General features: G+C 46.4%; 1 protein-coding gene across 1 annotated transcript in view; it reads left to right on the top strand.

Annotated features, from left to right (window-relative positions):
* Positions 1 to 1075: 1075 nt before the first annotated feature.
* LOC106576474 (calcium-activated potassium channel subunit beta-4) overlaps positions 1076 to 10975 on the top strand; it is a 71875-nt gene continuing 61975 nt past the window's right edge. The window contains exon 1 of the mRNA XM_045722425.1: positions 1076 to 2378. Within this exon, the coding sequence (XP_045578381.1) occupies positions 2043 to 2378 (336 nt within the window). The 5' untranslated portion in view covers positions 1076 to 2042. The remainder of the gene's footprint in view (positions 2379 to 10975) is intronic.

Below are 10975 nucleotides of genomic sequence, written 5' to 3'. Positions count from 1 at the left end.
CCTGGGGAGAAGGTTAAGATGTAACCAAGGTTGATTGTGTAGTAGGATCCCCAGTCCAGCCGTCTCTGTAACTGAGCCTGGGGAGAAGGTTAAAATGTAACCAAGGTTGATTGTGTAGTAGGATCCCCAGTCCAGCCTCTCTGTAACTGAGCCTGGGGAGAAGGTTAAGATGTAACCAAGGTTGATTGTGTAGTAGGATCCCCAGTCCAGCCGTCTCTGTAACTGAGCCTGGGGAGAAGGTTAAGATATAACCAAGGTTGATTGTGTAGTAGGATCCCCAGTCCAGCCTCTCTGTAACTGAGCCTGGGGAGAAGGTTAAGATGTAACCAAGGTTGATTGTGTAGTAGGATCCCCAGTCCAGCCGTCTCTGTAACTGAGCCTGGGGAGAAGGTTAAGATGTAACCAAGGTTGATTGTGTAGTAGGATCCCCAGTCCAGCCTCTCTGTAACTGAGCCTGGGGAGAAGGTTAAGATGTAACCAAGGTTGATTGTGTAGTAGGATCCCCAGTCCAGCCTCTCTGTAACTGAGCCTGGGGAGAAGGTTAAGATGTAACCAAGGTTGATTGTGTAGTAGGATCCCCAGTCCAGCCTCTCTGTAACTGAGCCTGGGGAGAAGGTTAAGATGTAACCAAGGTTGATTGTGTAGTAGGATCCCCAGTCCAGCCGTCTCTGTAACTGAGCCTGGGGAGAAGGTTAAGATGTAACCAAGGTTGATTGTGTAGTAGGATCCCCAGTCCAGCCTCTCTGTAACTGAGCCTGGGGAGAAGGTTAAGATGTTGATTGTGTAGTAGGTTATAGTGATACTGATTTGTCCCTGCATCTAAATGTCAGCATCATCTGTAAATCCTTAATTAATAAAAAATAGTCATTACTTTTATCTTTTATGAAAACAATGTCCATTATTATTCAACACTACACTTGCTAAACTTTTGTCAATTTCCATTAAAAGATACAAATCAGAGTTGACAAGCGTGTTCCAATAATTTCACAAAAAAACCTAAAACAATTTCAGAGAGTAAACTGGGTCTCTATAAAGATGCAGTGAATGGAATTACCACTGGTTAATGGCCCTTACGATAAAACGCTATGTGCGTGTGTTTATGTGTGTGTGTGTGTTTCTATGTGCTATTCAAGAAAGCCCCAAAAATGATTCTGTATATCTAGGAACGAACAGATGCAGACTAGCTTTAGGCTTTTCTGCCACGTGCACGCCACCGAGCACCGTACACCACCGTAATCGTTGCTGATTACGTTAAAACTCGCATGGCATAATGCTTGCTTTTTGATTGGTCAACTATAAGCTTTGTTTTTGTACGCCAAGCCAAGTTATCATGTGTCCAAAGCTTAATGACGTAGGTCATTATTTGTGTTATTGAACGTGTTAACAGTAACTAGCTAGCCTACACTGTCAACAGGTTCACCCTGTAGTGATGCATCAAAACAATACCGTCCAATCAGCGTAATGAAGTTGGTAACATTGGTGTCAGCAGAAGAGACCTATTTTTAACTGTAGAAAGCTCCTCGCCTCAGGTTATATAGGCTGGTCCTCAGACCAGAGAGAGCTGTCTCCATCTCCAAAGGGACACAGTAGACCAGTTTGTCCACAGCGAAGTGATGGATGTCGGAGCCAGGGACGGCGAGGGACCGCTGCTGCGCAACATCTGATCGCCAGCCAAGGGAGGGGCATTCACTCCGAACCTAATCCCAGATGCAACATCCAGCCTTTCAGCAAAACCCAAATCTCTACGGACCGTTGCGATATGAAGTAGATATCACGCGCATAAGAGCGAGGGGAGGAGGGGGGCAGGCACAGGCTGGACCGCAGCTGCTCCGCTTTCGCAAAGTTCTCCTCGTTGACACCGGGGTGAGAAAGAAATAGAACATACAGAAGAGAGAGCGAGGAGTCCGGTTGAGTGAAAGGGACATTTTCCTAGAGGCTACCAGTGTTTGGGGCAACACAGCGCATATATATATAGAGAGAGCCCCCTCTCCAGCTCTCCTCTCCGTCACTTTCGAGCTCTTTTCAGACCTACGAGGAGCATAATGGCGAAAATGAGGGTGTCATACGAGTACTCGGAGGCGGAGGATAAGAGTATCCGACTAGGACTGTTCCTCATCGTCTGTGGCATCCTGTCCCTCTTTATCCTCGGGTTCTGCTGGCTCAGTCCAACTCTACAGAGCATGCAGAGCAAACCGGCCAACTGCACGGTGGTGTCCGTGCTCAGACCGGAGGAGATGTTCGAGTGCGTGTTCACGTGCGGGTCGGACTGCAAGGGGACCTCGCTGTATCCGTGTCTGCAGATATTCGTCAATAATTCCCAGTCGAACTCCGTGGCTCTGCTGCACTTTGATGAACAGCAACTGGTGCTGAACCCAAAGGTAAATGACTAAAACTCTAGAAGGAGAACTCTGGGAAGGAGCACTCTAGACTTTATAGTCGCCACAGCGTTACAGTTACTGAATGCGGAGCTGTGAACGATCGATACAGTAGCTAGGCAAAGTGTCTGGCTGGAAAAGTTCCCAGTCTCAGTTTGTTGACATGAGGTAGATGGATATTATGTTAATGGTTGCCTGTTTTTTAAACTATGTTAATGTAAACAAACGTTTTGTATTCTAAAGACCAAATAACATTCTTGCTATTTTCTATTCCAAAGACATGGCAAAAAATCACAGACTTAAATAATGAGTTTAACTTTCATAAAAGTCACTTTATAGCAAGTGTAAGAGGATCTACACCTGTCCAAGTCTATTCTAGAGACATAGCCTCATCATCACTCACAAAGAGAACCTCTACTGTGATGAAGAGGAACAGAGATGACAAAATGACCCCTTTGGGACAGAAAGACCAAACGTCTGTGTGAGTGAAGGTGTCTTTTCTTCTCAGTTGGTCCGGTAAGCTCTCTGGTCCCATTGTGTGTGATGTTACTTTTCACACGTGCACCTCTCAGACTACAGATTGAAAATGTCTTGGTCCTTTTGAGAATTTCTTCAAATTCTCTGTGGTCATCATCACCATCAGTTGTTTCTAGCTGACTTCAGAAGGGTTTGAAACCCAACCTTCTCATCTTGTGTTCTTCTGTAGATAGTGTGTTTATATCTTTGAGGAGGTACTGTAGGGCGTTCAACTCTTCCTGTCCTCCTGCCCCTCCTCTCCCCCTCCTCTCCTCTCCTCCTCCCCTCCCCTCCTCCTCTCCCTCCTCTCCCCTCCTCTCCTCTCCTGCTCCCCCTCCCCTCCTCCTCTCCCTCCTCTCCCCTCCTCTCCTCTCCTGCTCCCCCTCCCTCCTCCTCTCCCTCCCCTCCTCTCTCCCTCCTCTCCTCCGTCCCCTCCTCTCCTCCGTCCCCTCCTCTCCTCCGTCCCCTCCTCTCCTCTGTCCCCTCCTCTCCTCTCTCCCCTCCTCTCCTCTCTCTCCCCCTCTCCTCTCTCCCCCCTCTCCTCTCCTCTCCCCTCCTCTCCTCTGTCCCCTCCTCTCCTCCACCCCCTCCTCTCCTCTGTCTCCTCCTCTCCTCCTCCCCCTCCTCTCCTCCCTGCTGTCTGAAACAGACCTCTCCCCCTCCCCTCCTCTCCTCCTCCCCCTCCTCTCCCCCTCCCCCTCCTCTCCTCTGTCCCCTCCTCTCCTCCTCCCCTCCCCCTCTGTCCCCTCCTCTCCTCCTCCCCCTCCACTCCTCTGTCTCCTCCTCTCCTCCTCCCCCCTCCTCTCCTCTGTCCCCTCGTCTCCTCCTCCATCTCCTCACCTCCTCCCCCTCCCCTCCTCCCTGCTGTCTGAAACAGACCTCTCCCCCCCAGCTCCATGGTAACACCACTGCATCCCTCCACCCTGTGTCTTTAACGCGCCTCTATGTTTACTGACTGGGTTCTATGGCAACAGGAGCGCAGCTTTGAACAGTGATGCACGATCGCATGTGTCTGCATTTAAAGTGGCACCCTATTCCCCATGTAGTGCTCTACTTTGTCCACTAAGGAAATAGGGTGACTAAAAGTAGTGTGCGAAGGGAAAAGGGTGGCCAGAAGTAATAAGGTACCATTTAGGACAAACATAATCCCAGCCTGTTCTCTACATGCCGTAGAAATTGAGCCTGAGTCTGGGGATGAGGTTAGAACGAATGCAGACTGTGGCACTGAGAGGAAAGAAGTGAGGACTTTGGCTGGCTACCAAACCAACAAGGGGTTTGAATGAGTTGGCAGTAAGCAGGAAAAAGGAACCAGGTGTTGAATGAGTTGGCAGTAAGCAGGAAAAAGGAACCAGGTGTTGAATGAGTTGGCAGTAAGCAGGAAAAAGGAACCAGGTGTTGAATGAGTTGGCAGTAAGCAGGAAAAAGGAACCAGGTGTTGAATGAGTTGGCAGTAAGCAGGAAAAAGGAACCAGGGGTTGAATGAGTTGGCAGTAAGCAGGAAGAAGGAACCAGGGGTTGAATGAGTTGGCAGTAAGCAGGAAAAAGGAACCAGGTGTTGAATGAGTTGGCAGTAAGCAGGAAAAAGGAACCAGGTGTTGAATGAGTTGGCAGTAAGCAGGAAAAAGGAACCAGGTGTTGAATGAGTTGGCAGTAAGCAGGAAAAAGGAACCAGGGGTTGAATGAGTTGGCAGTAAGCAGGAACCAGGTGTTGAATGAGTTGGCAGTAAGCAGGAAAAAGGAACCAGGGGTTGAATGAGTTGGCAGTAAGCAGGAAAAAGGAACCAGGTGTTGAATGAGTTGGCAGTAAGCAGGAAAAAGGAACCAGGTGTTGAATGAGTTGGCAGTAAGCAGGAAGAAGGAACCAGGGGTTGAATGAGTTGGCAGTAAGCAGGAAAAAGGAACCAGGTGTTGAATGAGTTGGCAGTAAGCAGGAAAAAGGAACCAGGTGTTGAATGAGTTGGCATTAAGCAGGAAGAAGGAACCAGGGGTTGAATGAGTTGGCAGTAAGCAGGAAAAAGAAACCAGGTGTTGAATGAGTTGGCAGTAAGCAGGAAGAAGGAACCAGGGGTTGAATGAGTTGGCAGTAAGCAGGAAAAAGGAACCAGGTGTTGAATGAGTTGGCAGTAAGCAGGAAAAAGGAACCAGGGGTTGAATGAGTTGGCAGTAAGCAGGAAGAAGGAACCAGGTGTTGAATGAGTTGGCAGTAAGCAGGAAAAAGGAACCAGGGGTTGAATGAGTTGGCAGTAAGCAGGAAGAAGGAACCAGGTGTTGAATGAGTTGGCAGTAAGCAGGAAAAAGGAACCAGGTGTTGAATGAGTTGGCAGTAAGCAGGAAAAAGGAACCAGGTGTTGAATGAGTTGGCAGTAAGCAGGAAAAAGGAACCAGGGGTTGAATGAGTTGGCAGTAAGCAGGAAAAAGGAACCAGGTGTTGAATGAGTTGGCAGTAAGCAGGAAGAAGGAACCAGGTGTTGAATGAGTTGGCAGTAAGCAGGAAGAAGGAACCAGGTGTTGAATGAGTTGGGAGTAAGCAGGAAAAAGGAACCAGGGGTTGAATGAGTTGGCAGTAAGCAGGAAAAAGGAACCAGGTGTTGAATGAGTTGGCAGTAAGCAGGAAAAAGGAACCAGGTGTTGAATGAGTTGGCAGTAAGCAGGAAGAAGGAACCAGGGGTTGAATGAGTTGGCAGTAAGCAGGAAAAAGGAACCAGGGGTTGAATGAGTTGGCAGTAAGCAGGAAGAAGGAACCAGGTGTTGAATGAGTTGGCAGTAAGCAGGAAAAAGGAACCAGGTGTTGAATGAGTTGGCAGTAAGCAGGAAAAAGGAACCAGGGGTTGAATGAGTTGGCAGTAAGCAGGAAAAAGGAACCAGGTGTTGAATGAGTTGGCAGTAAGCAGGAAAAAGGAACCAGGTGTTGAATGAGTTGGCAGTAAGCAGGAAAAAGGAACCAGGTGTTGAATGAGTTGGCAGTAAGCAGGAAAAAGGAACCAGGGGTTGAATGAGTTGGCAGTAAGCAGGAAGAAGGAACCAGGTGTTGAATGAGTTGGCAGTAAGCAGGAAAAAGGAACCAGGGGTTGAATGAGTTGGCAGTAAGCAGGAAGAAGGAACCAGGTGTTGAATGAGTTGGCAGTAAGCAGGAAAAAGGAACCAGGTGTTGAATGAGTTGGCAGTAAGCAGGAAAAAGGAACCAGGTGTTGAATGAGTTGGCAGTAAGCAGGAAGAAGGAACCAGGGGTTGAATGAGTTGGCAGTAAGCAGGAAAAAGGAACCAGGTGTTGAATGAGTTGGCAGTAAGCAGGAAAAAGGAACCAGGTGTTGAATGAGTTGGCATTAAGCAGGAAGAAGGAACCAGGGGTTGAATGAGTTGGCAGTAAGCAGGAAAAAGGAACCAGGTGTTGAATGAGTTGGCAGTAAGCAGGAAGAAGGAACCAGGGGTTGAATGAGTTGGCAGTAAGCAGGAAAAAAGGAACCAGGTGTTGAATGAGTTGGCAGTAAGCAGGAAAAAGGAACCAGGGGTTGAATGAGTTGGCAGTAAGCAGGAAGAAGGAACCAGGTGTTGAATGAGTTGGCAGTAAGCAGGAAAAAGGAACCAGGGGTTGAATGAGTTGGCAGTAAGCAGGAAGAAGGAACCAGGTGTTGAATGAGTTGGCAGTAAGCAGGAAAAAGGAACCAGGTGTTGAATGAGTTGGCAGTAAGCAGGAAAAAGGAACCAGGTGTTGAATGAGTTGGCAGTAAGCAGGAAAAAGGAACCAGGGGTTGAATGAGTTGGCAGTAAGCAGGAAAAAAGGAACCAGGTGTTGAATGAGTTGGCAGTAAGCAGGAAGAAGGAACCAGGTGTTGAATGAGTTGGCAGTAAGCAGGAAGAAGGAACCAGGTGTTGAATGAGTTGGGAGTAAGCAGGAAAAAGGAACCAGGGGTTGAATGAGTTGGCAGTAAGCAGGAAAAAGGAACCAGGTGTTGAATGAGTTGGCAGTAAGCAGGAAGAAGGAACCAGGGGTTGAATGAGTTGGCAGTAAGCAGGAAAAAGGAACCAGGTGTTGAATGAGTTGGCAGTAAGCAGGAAAAAGGAACCAGGGGTTGAATGAGTTGGCAGTAAGCAGGAAGAAGGAACCAGGTGTTGAATGAGTTGGCAGTAAGCAGGAAAAAAGGAACCAGGGGTTGAATGAGTTGGCAGTAAGCAGGAAGAAGGAACCAGGTGTTGAATGAGTTGGCAGTAAGCAGGAAAAAGGAACCAGGTGTTGAATGAGTTGGCAGTAAGCAGGAAAAAGGAACCAGGTGTTGAATGAGTTGGCAGTAAGCAGGAAGAAGGAACCAGGGGTTGAATGAGTTGGCAGTAAGCAGGAAAAAGGAACCAGGTGTTGAATGAGTTGGCAGTAAGCAGGAAAAAGGAACCAGGTGTTGAATGAGTTGGCATTAAGCAGGAAGAAGGAACCAGGGGTTGAATGAGTTGGCAGTAAGCAGGAAAAAAGGAACCAGGTGTTGAATGAGTTGGCAGTAAGCAGGAAGAAGGAACCAGGGGTTGAATGAGTTGGCAGTAAGCAGGAAGAAGGAACCAGGTGTTGAATGAGTTGGCAGTAAGCAGGAAAAAGGAACCAGGTGTTGAATGAGTTGGCAGTAAGCAGGAAAAAGGAACCAGGGGTTGAATGAGTTGGCAGTAAGCAGGAAAAAGGAACCAGGTGTTGAATGAGTTGGCAGTAAGCAGGAAGAAGGAACCAGGTGTTGAATGAGTTGGCAGTAAGCAGGAAGAAGGAACCAGGTGTTGAATGAGTTGGCAGTAAGCAGGAAAAAGGAACCAGGGGTTGAATGAGTTGGCAGTAAGCAGGAAAAAGGAACCAGGTGTTGAATGAGTTGACAGTAAGCAGGAAGAAGGAACCAGGGGTTGAATGAGTTGGCAGTAAGCAGGAAGAAGGAACCAGGGGTTGAATGAGTTGGCAGTAAGCAGGAAGAAGGAACCAGGGGTTGAATGAGTTGGCAGTAAGCAGGAAAAGGGAACCAGGTGTTGAATGAGTTGGCAGTAAGCAGGAAAAAGGAACCAGGGGTTGAATGAGTTGGCAGTAAGCAGGAAAAAGGAACCAGGTGTTGAATGAGTTGGCAGTAAGCAGGAAAAAGGAACCAGGTGTTGAATGAGTTGGCAGTAAGCAGGCAATGACTCACTTTAGTTACTCTGTGTTGCAGTCTGTCTGTCTGTTCATGTTTAGTAGACTCAATCACTGCAGTCAGAGAACTTGGCAGTTTGGGCTCCTCAGGCTTGGAGGAACTGTAGAGTCTGAGGAGAGGATTGGCTGTGTCCCAAATGGAAACCTATTCTCTACATAGTGAACTATATAGGGAATAGGTTGCTATTTGGGATACAGCAACAGTCAATGTTTAATGTGTTCATATTATCGTCCCTGGCCCTGCATGTTGATTGTAAGTTGTACAACTTTTACATATGACTTGCACTTAGATTCTGTTGTTTTTATTGATTGGTGTGTGTGTGTGTGTGTGTGTGTGTGTGTGTGTGTGTGTGTGTGTGTGTGTGTGTGTGTGTGTGTGTGTGTGTGTGTGTGTGTGTGTGTGTGTGTGTGTGTGTGTGTGTGTGTGTGTGTGTGTATTTGTTCCCGGCGACAAAACCATATGACTTTGTCGCTGAATAACTCAGAGTGATTTGTGGAAAAGGGAACATCTGCTTCAAAAAGGCTGTGTTTACACAGGCAGCCCAATTCTGATCTTTTTCCACTAATTGGTCTTTTGACCAATCACATCAGATCTTTTCACATCAGATCTTTTTCAGAGCTGATCTGATTGGTCAAAAGACCAATTAGTGAAAAAAAGATCAGAATTGGGCTGCCTACGTAAACACAGCCAAAAAGTCTCGTAAATGAATCAGGGATTTTTCTGATCAGTTATTGATTTCCTTAGCTGTTGAAGCACCAAAACAAAGTCATGAATTTAAAGATCCTGGAGAAGTGCCAACTAGTCATTCTTATGTATGGTTGTCTGAGGCAGGAAATGAAAGAAAACTGATTCTATCCGTGTGTGTGTGTGTGTCTGTGTCTGTGTGTGTGTCTGTGTGTGTGTCTGTGTGTGTGTCTGTGTGTGTGTCTGTGTGTGTGCGTGCGTCTGTGTGCGTCCATCTGTGTGCGTGCATCTGTGTGCGTGCATGTGTGTGCGTGTGTCTGTGTGTGTGTGTATGTGTGTGCGTGTGCGTCTGTGCGTCTGTGTGCGTGTGTCTGTGTGTGTGTGTGTGTGTGTGTGTGTGTGTGTGTGTCTGTGTGTGTGTGTGTGTGTGTGTCTGTGTGTGTGTGTGTCTGTGTGTCTCTGTGTGTCGTTATTGACAGGCTACTTCTACTAATGGCCCACCTGAGGTCCTGCTCTATAATGACTTCATTATAATGGTCACTAATATATCCTGGTTCTAGACTGAATGGTCGGAGCGTTCCAGAAGCAGGAGGGGTTGATTGGTTTGAATTGGCTGGCTCATGGGAGGATAGCAGTGGTTCATTTGAGCCGGATCCCACCTCTCTGTTTGGGACTTTTTTGTTCCGGAACCTATTTAGGTGGATCTGGGTACTCTCGTTTGCAAATGTAAAATTGTTAATAAAAGCGATCAAAGTTCATTCGAGTTTCCTCTTCCTTAATTCTCCTGCCCCCATAAACAAACGTAATGTAAGAAGTTAGATTTTCAGCCTGTGCCTAATATTTTGAAGAGTTGACTGGGGTCAACACAACACTAATCAATACATTAATTGCACTATAACGGTGACAAACGGTGCCCACAAACTGTTAGGGCCTACATAAAGCTGTCCCAACAGCAGAGTCACAACAGCAGTACCAACACCTTACCACTGCTACACCTGGCTATCAGCGGAGCCTTGTCTGGCAGCGAAACAGTTCATTCAGCCTCATTTACTGCCTTTAAAAAAAACATAGCTGATATGGCTGACTTGTTTAAACAAATGTGGTTTCTACTGAGAATTGAGATGTTCAAACTATGGCATAAGGGGACGACAAGCGGATAAGAGGCGATCCGTAACTTCGATTAAGACATTAATGAGCGAGATAGGATGGACGTAGTCAATATAACTATTTGTTCAGCACTTTTGAAATGTACAGCGACAGAATTCAGAACATGGGCCGTTCTTACAATGTTCTCCCTGTACACCAACTCAGAAGCGTAGGATAAATAAAGGGGCATATAAGCAGACAATGAAAGCTCTTACAATATTCAATGATTACATTTCTCTAAAACAGGTTATAGGCTACATGTGCACCACCAAGTCAGAACAGTTGGCGAAATTAAGAGGTGAATATAGACCAAATTATTAGGGTGAGGCACATGAGCTACTAACAGCTTACTACACAATATACACTTGGTATTACTTTCTTGGTATATTACATAATTTATGCAACAGAATACAATACATTTTTGGACTCACCTTGTTGTGCTGTGCTCACTTGAACAGGAAGGTGGTGCGGTGGTCCTTCGTGGGCAAATTTTGTCATCAAACTTTGTCATCAAAGTATGGAATTCTCTGGATGTAAGTTGCTTTCAAGATGACTGGGAACTCTGAAAAAAAACAAGGTGGAATCATGACGACGTCAGTGATCTTCAGGTCGTAGCTCCAGAAAGAGGCCAGAGTTCCGTAATCAGAATTCCGAGTTTAATAAAGTTCAAAACGTATTTTCCCAGTCGTAGCTCATTTTCCCCCCAAGTTCCCAGTTGTCTTGAACTCACTAAAGTCAGATTTTGCAGTTCCGAGTTAACAGTTGATTTGAGCGCGACACAAGTCCTGCTTCATTGACAGCATGGTCAATGTTGAATGTTTATAATTTTAAACTAGGAAAAGAGACTCTTAACCTTAGACTTGGTTCCACACAGCCACTCCACTGAATAGCAGGCTTATGATTGCTTTGTAATGCTTGCAGTTAGCCACTGATTCCTTCCAAACTACTCATTGTTGAATTTACGATTTCCAACTTGTAATGTTTATATCCAATGGCCGATGAGCACCGATACCATTCATCTATAATTTCTCTTCATTATTTCTCTTCATATGACAAGGATTAAAAAGGATTTGCCAGTAGAATGTCGACTTGATTCAGGATGAT

This window comes from Salmo salar, chromosome ssa07 (genome assembly GCF_905237065.1).
Source record: "Salmo salar chromosome ssa07, Ssal_v3.1, whole genome shotgun sequence".
In the NCBI taxonomy this organism is placed as follows: Eukaryota; Metazoa; Chordata; class Actinopteri; order Salmoniformes; family Salmonidae; genus Salmo; species Salmo salar.
The sequence above is the reverse complement of the archived record's forward strand: the minus strand, read 5'-3'. Positions and strand labels throughout refer to the sequence as shown.